The sequence below is a fragment of the Taudactylus pleione genome, unplaced genomic scaffold, assembly GCF_031769625.1.
Source record: "Taudactylus pleione unplaced genomic scaffold, aTauple2 ptg000478l, whole genome shotgun sequence".
In the NCBI taxonomy this organism is placed as follows: Eukaryota; Metazoa; Chordata; class Amphibia; order Anura; family Myobatrachidae; genus Taudactylus; species Taudactylus pleione.
The window spans coordinates 4951622-4969871 of NW_028284880.1; the positions used below are offsets into that span (position 1 = coordinate 4951622).

The window sequence follows — 18250 nt, forward strand, 5'->3', positions numbered from 1 at the left end:
TTGGGCAAAGACTCCGGAATAAAAACCTCTCTGAGTGCTCAATGGTTTTCTGTCGCTGTCTCAAAAATGTGCTTAGGTCTTGTTTTCCATCAGGGCTGCGCTATCAATTTTGCTGGGGCCCTTTTCCTTTTCAGATGAAGGCTCGGAACGTGGCTGAGCTATTCCATTCAGTCGGAGAGGTAGTTACGCAGGAAAGTGTCTTTATTATGTTCACTGAACGTCCTTGAGACTAGAACCAAAGAAAATGTCCATCCGCACACTGGGAGATGATAAAACAAGGTATTACGTTAAAATTACAGGGAATCTGAGGCCCAGATTAATGACAGTACGGCAGGCGACAGTAATTTACATTTTGCAATAGGACAATGTTTAGTCTGTGAAGGTAGAGGAAAGCCGGAAAACATGGATATGTCGACAGTCGTAATGGTGACACCACAATGTTGACAATTATTATGTTATTAAGTCGACTTGGAACATGTTGACCTCTGCAGAATGTCTACATATTAACCTGTCGACATGTTATGCAGAAAGCCAACATTAAGATTAGGCTGGAGGAAAGGAGGGCTCAGGTAAGTCTGTGGGAGGGGGATGTAGTTGGCATCCCAACAGTAGGGATGTCGACGGTCACAATACCGACAGCGGCATCCCGACTTTCAGAATCCTAGCAGATTGTGGAGGAAAATATTAGGGTCTGGGGGAGACTTAGGGTTAGTGGGAGGGTTAGTGTTAAGCACTAGGGAGAGAGTTAGGGTTGACACTAGGTGGAGAGTTAGGGTTATGCACTAGGGGGAGGGTTAGGGTTAGGCACTAGGGGGAGGGTTAAGGATGGGCACTAGTGGGAGGGTTAGGGATGGGCACTAGGGAGGTTAGGGTTAGGCACTAGGGGGAGGGTTAGGGTTGACACTAGGGGGAGGGTTAGGGTTGACACTAGGTGGAGGGTTAGGGTTAGGCACTAGGGGGGAGGGTTAGGCACTAGGGGGAGGGTTGGGGATGGGCACTAGGGGGGAAGGCTAAGGTTAGCCTGCGGGATGGGAGAGGTTAGGTTATGGGAGGGATGTTGAGATGCCGCTGTTGGTATTCTGACAATCGAGATCCCATATCCAACCCACCAGGGAGAGTGTTAGTAGTAGGCTGCAAGAGGGAGCATTAGGGTTAGGTACTAGGCGGAGGGTTAGAGTTAGGCACTAGGGGAAGGGTTTGGCACTAGTGGGAGGGTTACAGATGGGCACTAGGGGGGAAGGTTAAGGTTAGGCTGCGGGACAGTAGGGTTAGGGTTTGGCTGCGGGACGGGAGGAGTTAGGTTGTGGGAGGGGTGTTGGGATGCCACTGTTGGTATTCTGACCTTCGGGATCCCATATCCAACCCACCGGAGGGGAGCATTAGGTTTAGGCTGCTAGAGGGAGCATTAGGGTTAGGCACTAGGGGGAAGGTTAGGGTTACAGTGCAGGAGGAGAGGGCTAGGATTAGGGATTGCCATTACTGGAAGAGCCACCAGAGATCCGCTAGCAGGTAATAGAGTGCTGCACTGAGACACACTGTTTTGTCGACATTCTAAGCATGTCAACTTTACAACCATGGCGACAATATGAAAATCGACATGATAAATGTTGACAAGATATATACTGAACCTCGCATTTAAATATTCCTGGGGGTACTAGTGCTACCTACATCGAGTTGGCACACAAACATTTACCTACTTGACAAAGAAGCGCGCACAAATTACTTTACTTACGGAAGATTATAATTTTCTTTTAAGTTCTAAGGGCCTGATTCAGCAAGGAACGCAAAGGAGAGAACGCACGCACTTGGCCGATGTTTCTGCTCTGTGCATGCATATGCATCGCACTGTGCATGCGCGAACTAGTCTGTGCGATCGGGTTATGGTACGCAGACTAAACGCAGTGTGCAAGCAGACCCTTCCGATATTGATTGACAGGAAGTGCCGTTTGTGGGTGGTGAAGGGGGGTGGTCAGGCGAACGCAGGCGTTATAACGCTGTTATAGGGGCGTACATACTTAAGGGGCGGCGGCATACGCAGCCATACTGTAAGCTGTACACAAAGTCAGGTCAACCACTTTTGTGCGTCTACTGTAGGTCCGATGGTTCTTGATGTTACCGATGTTTACGCTATCTTGCGTACCGATCAGGCTGTGATGGGCGGCTTAATATGGGGCTGGGCGTCTGCATCTTATGCTGTGGTCTCCGTTTATATGCATTGATTAGCATATTCTCGCAGCGGATCGGTGCATGCGTCTGCTATCGTGTGTTCCTTGCTGAACCAGGCCCTAAGTGCATTGCCTGTGATTGCAGTCTAGATAAATATCATTAAAATTCAAAGCATTACATTTAACTTAGAATGACTCCTCGAGTTCTGTAAGTGACACTGGTGACTCCGGCAATCTCTATTTTCAATTTTTATATGATTAAACACCCAAATCTAATTGAAATCGTTTAGGTATAATATACTTTGATGGCAATGCACGCTTAGCAGCTTGTTTCAGTGGTCCGTGTAATCCTTACGGGGACAGGAATAGGGTGAGTCTGACATGATGATTCCATTAAGCCTGACACCTGTCTGTTGATTACGGAGAAGGAGGCGGGTACCGGGAATGAGCTGCGGGCGCAGCAGTCGTCTGAAACTTTTTTTAAATTAAGTTTTGAAATGTTTTCGTACACATCGGCGCTAAACAAGATTTATATGTGAAATATTATTAGCTTTCCCCAGACTTTGCAGATTAACTGAAGGCATAATGGTACGGGCACATTTATTTGGCCACGCAAAGCTTATAGCAATTGAAAACAATTTTAAAATATCAGCATTTGTACGTCTGTGAGCAGAATGCAGAACAGTGCAGGAAGCAGAACAATTCCAGGAGTAATGAAAACAAGTGGTAAATATAAGATAGTGTTCTTACAAAGTCAATACATGAACTGAGAGAGAGATGACTAGGCATTGGAGAGAGATAAAGTACCAACCAATCAGCTCCTGTCACTTTACAGGCTGTTTGAAAAATGACAGTTAGGAGGTCATTAGTTGGTACTTTATCCCTCTCCTAGTACACTGCATAGACCCCTGAATCCAGATGTCTGGAAGTCATAGGAAAGGTGTGTTGCCCCATATCCACCATGGTGGCTGGTCATCCCCAGACGACACGGCTGTCTTTTATGCTCATAATGTGCATCGTATTCGCATTAATAGGATAACTGGGAGCAACAAAACGACATTGCTGAGCCGCAACGTATGGCGTGTGTATGAATTCACAGCTCCACTTTATTTGACATATTGCGTAATACAAAATTCAAAGTTTCGGTCTCTACATGGACCTTTATCAAGGTCACACCTTCCTTTATAGACTGCTAGTGACAGAGAAGCCTTGACAAGGCCTAGCAGCATCCCATGTATTTGCAAATGCATGCAACTAATATCTCTGAAATTCTATTACCATATAGTGTTCATATATTGTTGCTGGTATGGTTCAGTGTGCTGAGGAACAATAGCGGGTTAAACCCCCCTCTCTTTTCTACTTGGTATGACCCCTCCCTTTCATGCACCTGGAAAAAGTACTACCTGATTGATTGAGCAGCTGCCATTTTTTTATTTGTGGTTATGAGATGCATGCATGAGCCAGCATTAGCAGGGCATGCTGGTTCTAGTAGTGCTAGTTGGAGTTCCCAGGGGTGACTCCCAGGTAAGCTGGCTCTCAATTCGGATGCATTTTTGTATGTGCCTTTATCATGAGGCCTTACATTTGCCAAAAATATATATGTGCCTTTATTATGAGGCTTTAATTGGCATACATTACATTTGGGGTGAGCGTTTGGGCGTAGGGCCCCCGGGGCTGCTCTGGCTGGGCCCCCTGAGGGCATCACCACTTAATACACATAGTTACTTTTCACATCACCTTTTTATGTTTGTTTATTATTCATGTAATTTTTCACATATATTTTAACCCCTTAACACTTAGTAATTACTTGCACACTACTATATTTTACACTGCACTGTCACTCTTTTTCCATTTTTCGTGTGATGCCCTGGGGGGGTCCTGGGCTGGATGTTATTTTGGGGTGCTCTGCGCCCCGGATGTGAACCATTTAGTGTAGGGACTGCTAGTGACAGAGAAGCCTTGACGAGGCCTAACAGCATCCCATGTATTTGCAAATGCATGCAACTAATATCTCTGAAATTCTATTACCATTTAGTGTTCATATATTGTTGCTGGTATGGTTCAGTGTGCTGAGGAGCAATAGGGGGTTAAACCCCCCTCTCTTTTCTACTTGGTATGACCCCTCCCTTTCATGCACCTGGAAAAAGTACTACCTGATTCATTGAGTAGCTGCCATTTTTTTGTAGTAGGAAGCATTAGTAGACTCCGGGCACTGGAGTGTGCCCAGAGTCTACTGTGCATGTGCAGAACGCCAGAAAAGCGGCCGCGGCGGCAATTTTTCTGGTGTTCTGAGCAGCGCTGACACCTGACATGGGACCACGGACAGGTAAGTTTAAAAAAATATGGGTGCAGTGTGTGTGGTGCAGGGCCCCCCTGGACCCAGGGTCCCGTGTGCCCTGCACACACTGCACCCATTATAGATACGCCACTGATTATACTTGCTAAACCTTCTCTCAAGCTAATGCAAAAATTAATTAATAAAAGAAGACTCTTGAAAAAAAATCAATACTAAAATTGCTTCTATTCAACAAAAAGTGCCACCGTTTAACAATAGGCACAGGAGTTCATCGATTTAGAAACACTAACCGAAAATAAACTTGACAGGAACTAGGATATTATTTAATCCATAAAAAAACAGAACACATTGATCAGAGATAAACATGACTATTCATCTCAGAGACTGGAGAGCCAACTCTATAAAAGCTAATGGATATAGCAACCGCTACAAAAATATGTTTGTCCTTTTACCAAACCAACAATACATAAAAATAACACTAAGAACTAAATAAACTACAAACCACCAAATACCCCCCAAGCCAATTGCAGGTCCATGACAAAAACAGTCACTTACTGTATCTGGGAATACCAAACAGATACTATCAATGGTATAATAGAAAACTATTAAATACTCAAAACATTACAATCCCCACTAACAATGACCCTAAACAACCATGAACACTACCAGAATATTTATGTGCTGAAGATATCCAACATGATATTTTATAGACATTTGCACTAATCTAAAAAATTATAAAAAAATAAAAAACTCTCAATGTAAAAAAGGAAACATTAGAACTAGCCCCTGCCAATACAAATTGCCATAACAAGAACACATTCTAATTAGTGTAGGCAGACAAAGTTAGGTGGACTCTGAATGAAACGAGGATAAAATTGAGGACATAGACACAAGGCAATAATAAATGGTGGCATCCCGACAGGGTTAGGATACAGAATCCTATCAGTAAGTATCCTTACCCTACCGAAACCCTCCCTCCCTGCACCCTAAATCTAACCTCCCCCTAGTGCTTAAACTTAACCCTCCCCCTAGTGCTTAAACTTAACCCTCCACCCTAGGACCTAACTGTAATCCTCCCCCCTAGTGCCTAAACCTAACCCTCCCCCTATTGCCTAACCATAACCCCTAACCCTCCCCCTAACTCAACTACTTACCATCGGGATGCTGGCACTGGGATTCTGACTGGTGTCGGGATTCCGGTGCAGCCATTCTGAACACTGGCATCCCAACAGTTGGGATTTAACTGTATCCCCATAAAGCACCCCTGGAGACACCTACGCATTTCGCCACTTGGCAACTTCTTCAGGGACCTTATGTTAATAGTTCATAAAGATTGTGTATTGCAAAGAAAAGTTCATAAAGGATGTGTATTGCAAACAATGAGATACTATAAAAATAAAATTAGAGTGATACTTTTTCTGTGTCAGCTTTGTCCTCACTGTCATTATTTTCTTTTCTGCAGATTCAGCCGTACCCAACCAAAGAGATACTGCAGCAGAAAACACAAGATTATATAAGATGGCAAGAATACAAGTCACATCTTATCAGAAAGCTACACTGACTCAACGATGGTACAAGCAATTATTATACATGGAAGGACGTGCTTAAATGTGATATCGAGTAATTTGTATGCAAAGCCCATCTCCAATGATGATAGGGTGATTCCCTTTACCTTACGGACGGAATGGGAATTTTATTTTGCAGACTCACTTGTTGTTCCATTGCATTTTACAGCATGTACAATGGTAAAAGACAATTTCAATACATGTTTTTCTATGAGAAGACAAAAAAACATATTTACAAGTATTTACAAACCATCCTATGATCAAGTTCCCTTTTAAACTGTTGACCTTCGCCATCATTAAAATGTTTCTCTGTAGTTCTCTATTCATTCTATAATACATTATATTTAATATAATGTAATTAAAATGTTTTCTACTATACAGGATTTTTATAATTAATTGTACATAACGTCTCTCATTATAAACATCCACACAGATGATTTGACTGATTATTTCTCCGTAACCATTGTTTTAATATCATTTACATCTAAATCAGCAAGTATATCACACAGCACTGCATTATTTACAGTTAGTCAAGGTCATTTATTAAACTGTAAATTTACAGCATAAAAACTCTTGTGACTTTATGGTCATTGCATATAGCACTATTACATTTGTTTACAAGAGGAGTTGTTCATACTAGGGGCCTCATTTGCTAACGAGTTTTATCACCAAACGAGGGATAAATGTCACTGTGTATGATAAATGGTGCTCCAGCCAATCAGCTCCCAACTGTCAACTGTTAGAAAAATGACAGGAGCTGATTAGCTGGAGCACCATTTATCACACACAGTGACATTTATCACTCATTTTGGAGATTAAACCCGTTAGTAAATAATAAGAGAGCCCCACCAACTGCCAGTGAGTCCTGCAGGGCGACGCTTGGTAATGTTTGGGGTGGCAGTTGGTGTGGCTCTCCTGTTTGAATTTTGGACTGGGCTGCCGGCTTACCTCTGGAGCCGTTACTGGTTGTGAGTAACAACAGTATTTTAGAAATACTGTATAGAATAAAAGTAAAAGTGGAAATGTTGACATGAATTAAAGGCTGATTGAAATGCAAAGTTGAGACTGAACTGACATTTATACACAGTACAAATTAAGAGATTTTCGCCGCCCCCCATTCTTTGGATCTGGATTCATCTTTGTGTTTTGGTCTTGGTTTTGTAAAACCACCCTCAAGTGTTTTGGGTTTGGATTCAGATAAAACAGCTAAAATGACCGAATCCTGAGTTCAGTTTTTAAATCCGAGTTCTGAACCAGCAACAGAATGTCAGAGTTCAGCCGGGGATCGGCTGTCCCTTACCGTCCCGCTGGCTTCCTCTGACTTCCCGGGCAGTCGGGCGGCTGGCGCGGCGATGTGGGAGGAGCTGAGCATTCACCCTGTAGCTGTGGTGTCAGGCGACCCGGTGAGTGGGGATCGCAGTTTCCGTCATGGGCGCCACCATGACACTTTCCCTATGTCAGTACTTCCTTCCCTGAGTGGCCCGGCTGGTCAGCTGACGCTGTGGGCCTATCAGCAGGCTTCCAGGGGTATATATCCGGCTCCTGTGCTCCAGGTAGTTGCCTGAACAATCATTGTCGCCGGGAGTGTAACTAGAGGAGTCTTGTTCCAGGTTCCCGTGCTTCCAGTGTGTTTCTTCCAGAGCTTCTGAGCTATCTCACCACAGTGCCTTTACTATCAACAGCCTGTGTGCAAATTTAATCTCCATCTCTCCACAGTGCCTTTACTATCAACAGCCTGTGTGAAAGCTAACCTCCATCTCTCCACAGTGCCTTTACTAAGCAACAGCCTGTGTGCAAGTTAACCCTCCATCTCACCACAGTGCTTTACCATCACAGCCTGTGTGCAAGTTAACCCTTCATCTCATCACAGTGCTTTTACCATCACAGCCTGTGTGCAAGTTAACCCTTCATCTCACCGCAGTGCTTTTACCATCACAGCCTGTTTGCAAGTTAACCCTTCATCTCACCTAAGTGCTTTTACCATCAAAGCTAGTGTGCAAGTTAACCCTTCATCTCATCTCAGAGCTTTTACCATCACAGCCAGTTTGCAAGTTAACCCTTCATGTCATCGCAGTGCTTTCACCATCACAACCGGCAATCCGGTATATACTTCGTGTTACCTCAGCCTACCAATAAATATCCACACTTCTCTAGCCAGCACCTCAAGTGCCTTTCTATCCCACTCCCCACGTGCCTATTCCAGGCATTACCCTTGGGCCACGGGTGTTTTGATTCTCTTTTCCCTGCAGGCCTTGGTCACCAAGTCAAAGGACCGTGACCTGCTTACAGGGAGCCACACAAGCCCATATCCCGCTTGGAGGGGTCACTGGCGAACACCTCCTTGTGAGTTAGACTCCGCACCATTGACTAGGTCTAGCCAACGACCAAGACTTGTGGATGCGGAGATCATACGTCCAGGCCCCTCGCCTTCGCCTCCTCACACAGCCTCAGACCTCGGCTTTCAAAAACCCACCTTCCAGCGTGACACAGAAATCCAGACCCGCACATCTCTAGTACAAATTCTCTGTGTGATTATGGTTCTTATTCACAGTCACACGCAATGCATTTGTTCACGGAGTTGAGCAAAGTTTTTGCTACTGCACATGTGCGAAAATCCTTAAAACCTCCTTCTGCGCATACATTCAGGGTTGGACTGGCCCACAGGGTTACAGGGGAAATCCCCGGTGGGCCCCACTGCCTGTGGGCCCCACCCCCCTCCTCTAGGTGTCAGGTTTCAGACCTCAAATTATAAATTGTTACTCTATTAGATGGTCAGTTACCTGGTGAAGCAGGACCACTGATCAGTGTGAGGGCTTTGTTCCCTTCTATAGAAACTACATCAAGATTTGCCTAATGGTTACACCCCCTCTTGTTGATGACCACACCCATTAAGCATGGGCCCCTACCACTGCATTCCCATGGTGGGCCCCTCATGCCCCAGTCCCACACTGAGTGTACGCACAAAGGCATTGTTGCAATTGAGACGCACGGTAAGGAGGCTGAACAGACGCACGGAGATGGTTCTAGTTCACGCAGGTGCACCAGCACTGCCAAGTCAGACTGCTCCTAAAAGAACAGTGAAAACATTTGGGGAGACAGTTGATTTTCAAATCAGCTGTCTCTACCCCAGAACAATGATGAATTGCTCCGGTGCTCCTGTGATACTCCTAAAGTGATCACTACCTTATCTCTAGTATATGTTGATATTTAACTTATTGATGTGCACTATACTATATATAAATAATTAAAGAGAATGCCAATTCATGTATGTACACCACAGTGTTTATATAAAATATAAAGTAGCTGCCAGTTTATATATATGTTAACCCCCCTCCCCAGGGAATATTTTAGCAAACCACCCATTGTGGACTGATGGGCGTGCGGCAAGGAGCAGGTTAATGCCGCCATCACAGAGGGGAAAAACTGAACTTTTCATATACATTAACCCCCCTTTCCCCAGGGAATGTGGAGCAGGTTGCCTGCTCAGGATTGTGAGAGACTATAGGGGCCTGCGGCCAAAGGCAGAAGATACTAATCACCAACTAGGGGAAAACCTGTCCCCCAGAACTGCATAAGTGGCCTGTAAATAGAGCGGCGCGTGCGATCGGCGGGAAGGAGCCCCGCACGCGACCGCTAGTATTTAAGGAGATTCTCGAGGGGACTGCCGGGTAGAGTGAGCCTGAGATAAGCGCAGGGTGGTAAAAGCGCTGCGCTTACTGGAGACTGTGTGCTGGGAACAGTACTCACCGGACAGACTGACGAGTCTCCCTGGAGTCGGCAGGGGAGAGACGGAGCTGAAGACAAGCGCGGGAGCCAGGAAAGTCCTGCCGAGGGAGGTCGCGTCGGTCGGGCACTGCCTTCAAGCCTGCCCTGCTAATGCTGGGCATACACTGCCAGATAAAATGTCTGTCAGACCGACATACATTTTATCTGGCCGTCTGCCAGCCGCAGATGTCCGAGGCATACACTGTGAGAGAAATCTCACAGTGTATAGCCCGACATCCGCGCTCCGCCCCCGGGGGAGGAGACATTTCCCTGTTCCTTCCGTAGGAAGGAACACAGGAAATGTCTGTCTGTCGGCTGCACTGGGCATACACTGCCCGATGCGGCCGAGTTACCCGGGAAATATCGCATCGGACGGGCATGCTGGACAATCCAGCATGCCCCGACCGAGCAATATTTAACCCTCGGTCGCCCCCCCCACGCTACAATTATTGCGGCGATCCGCCGATATCGGGCGGATCGTCCCAATAATTGCAGCGTGTACGGCCAGCATAAGAGACTGACAGCTGGAGAGCTGAGGAGACTGCTGCGGGGGCGTTGTTAGGAGGAAGCGGCCTCAGTGGGGGAGCCGCCCTGCTCTCTTCCCCCTTCACATTGACTGACAGCCGGGGGCTGGTCCGGAGAGGAGAGCGTTGTCCAGGGAGCTGCAGCAGTGAAATAAACGGAGAGCAGGTCTGTTCAGTTCCCCTCTAATTGCATCTCCACACCACCTTAGGCAGACAGACTGAATTATCACATAGGGCTCTATTTATTAACATTATTTTTACTAAAATAAAGTGAAAAATGGTGTTTTTTTACACCCTTTTCACATTATTTTAGTTTCACCTGTATTTATTACAGGGCAATTGGAGTAGAATTAGTAAAATTCTACTCCAACCCCCAGTATCACTTATTTTTAGTAAAGCAGATCGCATTTCCCATAATTGTAATGGGAAATGTGATCTGTGTGCAAGTTACTAAAAATAAATTGTAAAAAAATACCGGGGGAAGCCCTGTGATAATAACGCCACCTGGAGGTGGTGTTATCCAGGGTCTCCCCCGGTTACCGGGCTCCCACTCTGCTCTAACGGGGAGAGCAGAGGCGGGAGCCGGTACCAGTAATCAGCTATGTGGTCTAAAGAGACCGCAAGCTGATTACTGTAAAAAAAAGAAAAAAAAAATTAAACATTTTTTTTTTCACTTACCTGAATCCAGGGACCGGTGATCGGGCCTCCGGTGATGGCTCCTCTCCGGTCAGCTGGTCTCCTACAGTGCACTGGGGCCCGGTCATCAGGTGATCGGGCCCCAGTGCAGTATGGGAGATCACCTGATCGGGAAGCCCGGAGAAGACCACCGGAGGCCAGGAGGATGCAGGTAAGTGTAATGAAGGGAGGGGGGGTCGCGGGGGTCCGCGATCGCGGGGGGGTGGGGCTTAGCGCCGGGGGGCGGGGCTTAGCGTCGGTGGGGGGGTAGTAGCAGTGGTCGGTCGGCGCATGCGCGGGCTCTTAGTCGCGGTATTTTTTCCGAAAATGCCGCGACTAGAGTGCGGATGGGATCCGCAGGGACAGAGCTTTATCGCAAGCTCTGTCCCTGCAAGGGATTTATAGTAAATCCCTGTGATATTGCCTGAATTCGCAATGCGAATTCACTCGGTAATATCACACTACAATCCGCATTCAGTATGCGGATTGTAGTAAATAGAGCCCATAGTCACTCTAATTGGCACAAGCCAGATTCAGTTCCAAGGAAATTAATAAGTTATCCGGCGTCCTAGCTCAGAACTCTGAGGTAAATAAAGGAACATTTCAGTCAGCCTCACAGAACCCCTTTCAGTCAGGGGAGAGAAACGGGATATTTGGGGTTACAGAGACAATATCGGTAACCGTCCAAGTCAGTAAGCATCAGGGACAGCAACTCTCTTTCTACAGGAGATAACAGGCCCGGGCTTGCTACATACAAGCACCAGTACAAGTAACAGCCTCGGAATTAGTGCTACCCACATACCTGCTGTCAGGAAGCAAGGGAAATAGTAACAAAGTAGCATTTAAGCCAAAGATCAAATGTGCACCAATGCAAGTGGTCTGGCCAGACAAGGGATATTGGGAGAGCCTTAGGCTGTTTATTGCATGCAATAATAAAAAGGGAACACTGACTGGGTTAAGGACCAATAATTGTGAAAGGGTATTTCAATTGTCACTAACAAATAGGGATTGCGTTTTGTGTGTTATATGTGTGAATTAATACCCTTTTGTTTCTAGTTTGAAGAAAGAAGTGTTCCAGGTTAATAAAATTCCTACAGGAACAGAGTGTGGTTAATGTGATTTAGCTTGTGCAATTTACCGTAATGTACCCTATTAATATGCTATTTCTTGATTAAATTGTTCTTGGTGAGCTGTGAATAAATCCACACTGTTATTTAACTGAGAGATTGTGACCTAAGTCTCCAAATCATAGTTTACTATACTCGCTCCGCACAACACTCTACCCAATACAAAATACCAGTTTGGGGGGGGAGTATCACACTCGCTCAAGATTTAGAATGTTCATTATCGGGGTCAGCCCGAACCCTGATAATTAACATAATGAATAGACCCCCATAATGTCTTCATTCAATTTCATGTAAGTCAGATCGCTAATCTTATTATTGGCTAAAGCAGAGAAAAACACTATTTATCAAGTAGAATTTGCTGGATGTTCCCCGAAAACAGTCATTTTTGGGGGATATGCGCAAATATTAAGTAACCCTCAATTTACCATGGAGGGACCTCCATTTCCAACAGTGTGTGCACCATTTATGTTTCTATAAGGGCTGCAAAGCTATCAGATTCGCATTCTGGAGTTTGGCCCAGACAGGTAACGCCATCTTCAATTGACGTTATACTATAGTAGCTTATCTAATTTAGCAAATATTAAAGTGAGACAATTTCTCCAATTCCCTCCCCGGCAGTGGCCGCCACACATGTGATCAGTGGTTTTTTTTACTATTATTTGTAACCTTTTAAAGTATAATTTGATGTTTAAAAACATTTATTATGTGTTATATATTAAACAGGCGGGAATACTTACTGTACATTAGATGCACCCAGACGATGGCAGCTTGTTACTATTAGGCAGAGAAGTTGTGAGAATCTGGTCCTCTCATTTGGCAATTTAATCTGGATTATGGTTTTGACAAGGTTAAACCTCGTTTTTTCACTTACAGTAAGTGCAAAACTATTGTGCATGGATGTGCCTACTCTCGGACTCACTAACTCATTCACCCCACTCCTCGCATTGTATGATGAAAACCATCTTGGCTCCAAATCAGTGTACTTGCCTGTAACATGAGTGTATCATGTGACTACATGGCCTCTGTGGCTCTGCATCTGAGAACGCAGTGCCTTTTGATGACATGCCCGCAACGCTTCCACCACCGAGCCACAAGACAGACTTTTTTGCATTTTAGGCCACATCTGAGGTACCACCCAGGAACGTCCACAGTCTTCCCTCGCCAATTTAGATACCACTTAGGGTAACACATGGCCTGTAGGGGTTTTCAGAATATTTTGCACATGCGCAGTAGCAAATAATTGTTCAACTATGTGAACAATGACATTAGCGTGGACCTCTGAATCAGACCCAATATTGTTGGGAATGTTTGTGCAGCCTTGAATACTGTACACACCAGCGGTTAAATCTGCAGGCAATGACCAGTCAAGTAACTTAACCAGGCTCTGAGGTTTATCATTGGAAGTAGTTTGTACAGCAATACTAACTGTCTGTAATACACACTCTGGATAGAGCGGCGTCTGTAGTGGAGCAGGGGTGCAGAGAGCTCACCAGCTGGTGAAGCTCCTCTGTAGGGTAGTGGTGCAGGGTCTGGAATACTGGATACAGTGGGGTAATTACACGGGTCCCTGGAGCTAAGAGGAGGATAATCCATTCTCCAACATGTTGCTCATACACAGTGGCAAGATGGCACTACAGTCTTGGTTAGGTAATGGAGCTTCCCTAAAGGAGCCATTTTGTTGGAGACTGCGCAGTAGCACACTCAACTACTAACAAATATGTGAATTTGTAAATTGTGCAGAAGTCACATTTTGTTTAAGACACAATAGCGCTAGGTACTGTACACACCTGAACGATTTCACTCACAATCATAGTGTTTTAACAGTCTTAGGGGGTCTATTCATTATATTAATCATCGATAATTAACATAATAACTCGATGCGAGCGCCAGAGCAATTCATAATTTTTTCGGAGCAGTGAATCTTTTCACTCCTTAGACAAATGCGCAAGGTCACGCATGCGCACAAGAGCCCCGATGTCCAGTGGAAGGAACCGTACAGGGGCGGAGGGATCCCTCTTTGCATCCCGGGACTCCTGCGAGCGGGAGCAAACGCCATCTATCGATGGTGAATGCTCCTGCAGTCAAGCTCTGGAAATATAGTATTTTTGAAGCTTGATGAATTCTGTCCCCATACTCATTGGAAGCAACCTGATCCTCCCTCCCTACAAGCAGTCAGCAATAAAATATGGCATATAGCAGCTATGGAAAAGATAACTGCTTACCTCCACAACAAATACCCTGAATTTATTCAAATTTGGAGGCCCTGGGTCTACTCTAAATTTCCCTCCCTCATAGACCTCACTTACTATAAGTTTAGATCTCTGTCGATTCTTTCTTCTAAATATCCCACTTTTCTCTTTCTCTTGTGACCCCTGCTTTATCTCCTGCTGTATCTCCTGCTTTACCTCCTTGATAAATGGCCCGATAACTTAATTTCTACAATTGCAGGTGAAAATGTGCATTTTCTCCTGCTTTTGTAGAAATTAAGGGGGTCATTCAGACCCACTCGCAAGCGGCAGTACGCTCGCAAGTGGGTCGATGTTCCCCACTGCGCATGCGCACGACGGAGGGAGCTCCGTCGTGCGCATGCGCGAGACCCGGACTGCGACAGCCAAGCTGTCGCTCCGGGTCTCGCACCAAAGGGGGCGTGCTGTCGATGGTGACTGACAGCACGCCCCCTTTGATGGGCGTGCCGGGGGCGTGCCTGCCAGACGGAGGCGTTCCCATGGGAACGCTTACCGTCTGAAGCCGGCCCCACTGACATCACTAGTGATGTCAGTGGGAGTAATTTGGGCTCTGATAGAGCCAAAATCACTCCAGGGCTTGTGGCAGGGAGACCCTACCGCAGGGTCTCCGTCGCAAGTCCGATGGTCAAGACCATCGCGACCATCTTTTTGGACGCTCGTATATGCTGTGGGTGGTCACCCACAGCTATACGAGCATCCAGGAGGACGCTTCATTTTAAAGGAGGAGGGCCCTGATTCAGAGCGAGCGCTCTGGTCAGAGCGTCCGGCTCTGAATCAGGCCCTAAGTGATGATGAACAGGCCCCATAAGAACATCCAATTTCAAGTGTACAAACTACTGATATTGTTCCTATCTGGACGATTATCTATCCTAAAATCTACACAAAGATGACATATTTAAATGAACTATCAGCAGAAATGTCGGACAGATGATCGGAAATTCATACACACTACAAAATGAGCACAATAGCATCGGCTCATCGTTTGGGACAAATGTAATATACTGTATCAGGTCAGAACCAATCATGAGATCCGGCTGCTTCTAGAACAATAACCGGCCCCGAGTGCTGTGTACACACTGTGAGAGCAGCTGAAAATAATGAACCAGGTTATTGCATAGAGTGTACCTAGTTTAAGTTAGAGATGTGCGGTTCGCTTCTCCAGAAATCCGAACCCACCCGAATTTCGTGAATCCGGGTAAATCTGAGTCACCGTTATAATCTCCTGAGGAGATCCGGTCGCGGTTCTGATCTTTTTGCAGTTCGGAATTTGGATTTTAAATCCGAATTTCGGAATTTGGATTGCATAAATTACATGAATTTAGCTGTTTTAAAAATGTTGTATCTCTTTTTTATTTAAAAAATCCATAACCAAAACCAAACCAAAAAACACTTAAGGGTGGTTTGCAAAACCAAATCCAGATCCAAAACCAAAACACGGGGGTTGGCGCATATCCCTAGTTTAAGTGAATGTCTATATGTCACAGCATGGTTTTCTGGGACATTCCCATAAATTGACTTGTACTGTAGACAATTATGCCCTGCTTGCACAAAATAGAAATGCATTGAATGCCCTTAAATTTTGTTGCTTACAAATGACGTTTGTTAAAAACAGACATAGCTGCCGGACGAAATAGGATATTCCGGTCTGCATCTCCACTTTGTTGGAGAGGATGTGGAGAGACAGGTACTTTCATTCATATCTGGTGGTCCTGCCCAAAAATGTTGGTTTTCTGGGATGCGGTGGCAGCCCTAGTGAGTAAAGTGATTGACTCAATAATCTTCCGAGATCCATGGTCTTTTCTTCTGGGACTCCCTATGACATCTTTGGATAAACTATCAGATAAGTTAGTGTCCCAGATCCTTAATGCAGCTAGATGTCTTATAGGCTCTCATTGGAAGCAACCTGATCCTCTCTCCCTACCAGCAGTCATCAATAAAATATGGCAAATAGCAGCTATGGAAAAGATAACTGCTTACCTCCACAACAAATCACCTAAATTTATTCAAATTTGGAGCCCTTGGTCTACTCTAAATCAGCCCTCACCCACTAATGCTGCTCCTAGAAGTATTGTGGATCTTCTCGCTTAATTATTTCCCTCCCTCATAGACCTCACTTGCTATAAGTTTACTTGGATGGTTAAAGCTCTGTCGCGTCTTTCTTCTTAATATCCCACTTTTCTCTTTCTCTCGTGACCCTAGGCAGACCCCCCCCTTTCCCCTCCTTTCCTCACCCTTCCCTTTCTTATTTACATTAGCATTTTCCATATATATTTCTTTTCTGCTATTTCTATGCTTATGTACTGCTAAACATAGAAATAAAAATACAATAACAAAAAAGGAACTGGGTATATATCAGGGGATTGTTAGGGGAGGGTTTTGTGGAGTCTTAGCTGGTGGTAGGTGATTTAGTACCACTTTGATCTGGTTCACCCTCCCTATTTCTCTCTGTGTGTGAATTGACTGTATTGGTCCAGCTCACTCAAATGAAGACCACAAGCAACAAAAATGTGGAATAATTCCAGGGGGATTCCCCTAAAATAGGCTTTTTTTTTAAAGAATTCACGGTGATGTGCCTGTGGTCACAGCATAATACAAAAACAGAGTGTTTAAAAAAACAAATATTTGGTTTAAACCCAGGTGGTTTAAACCAGCCAACCCTGGTAAATATTTATAGAATATACTAGGCAAAACTTTTTGATTTGTGTTTGCATCTGAGTTTCATTATTGTACCTTCATTATTCTCCAATCATTCAACACTGTAGAAAATCTAATTTTCCATAAATTAAACTCGGCACACTAATGGAGATTGGTCCAGATCCTGGTAGGAAGAGCTGACTGTCATTTTCCTTGTAGTCTCTTAGTTCAAATATATATCACAGTTGGCTGTGCACATTTCCCTCTGAGTAATTTATTGACATAGAGACATAAAACGGGATCAGGCTGAGTCTGCCACTCATAATTTACCTCCATCTGGCTATATAATCCTCGGCATCACATATCCTTTAAAGCTTTGGAGGTCAGTGTACCTGGCCCTCTGAAGGATTAATCAGATATTCCATGACAGGCCAAAAACATCTGCAAGCAATCCAGGTACTTCTAATCAGCAATATAATATGACAAGTGTGGGCTTGTGCGAAAGTAGTTTTAGATGCGGCAGATACGGCACAGAAAATGTCTTAATCCCCTGATTAGGTGTGATACAGAGATGGTTCTGAATGATAACACACAGATGTTGAATATAGGGAGTTTTGGCAAAGCGGGTTCTTAGCAGTGCATTTTTATATTGCAGACATGCAGAACGTATCTGTTTGGGAAAGTGGCTTTGCCTTGTCATATTTTGCTACTGTCATCAGACTGAAGATTAATGTGCAGTACATGGCAGGACTGCAGATGGAGAGAGGTTCCATGGCTTCAAATAACCTGATTTATATAAGCAGCTCCAGATTCTCTCCATTTGCTCAGCTTCCTCCTGCAGAACAACGTCATTTTGCTCAAAAACGACAGTAAAAAAAAATAAAAAATAGCATGAATCAATTGTGCAAAATTTAAAAGTACTTTTTATTTTTTATTTGCCTCTTCTACCCCAAAAACATCTGCAGGAAAATGTAACTCATGATCCCTCGTCTTTGTTTTATTTATTTATTTATTTTTTCTTTTCTGTAGCTCTTAGGAACGTCTGAACGCATTGAATAAATCACGAATGGTTGTTTGTTGCCCTGTTAAGCCTCTAGGGCTTTACATTATTGCTTGTTCTGCTGTAATCTTGGCTTTAGAGTTCTATCTGGTAGTGATGTGTGGACTTTGGGGTTCCGAGTTGAATCGAGTCCCGGCTCAGACCTTTTGGGGGCTCTGGGTAGAAATAAGTCCTGGCTCGGGTTTGCTGTAAT

General features: G+C 44.8%; 1 protein-coding gene across 1 annotated transcript in view; it reads left to right on the forward strand.

The window, feature by feature from the left end:
* The window catches only part of LOC148503040 (cyclic nucleotide-binding domain-containing protein 2-like), a 338546-nt gene extending 332214 nt beyond the window's left edge, over positions 1-6332 (forward strand). The window contains exon 15 of the mRNA XM_088449036.1: positions 5924-6332. Within this exon, the coding sequence (XP_088305162.1) occupies positions 5924-6022 (99 nt within the window). The 3' untranslated portion in view covers positions 6023-6332. The remainder of the gene's footprint in view (positions 1-5923) is intronic.
* Positions 6333-18250: the final 11918 nt, after the last annotated feature.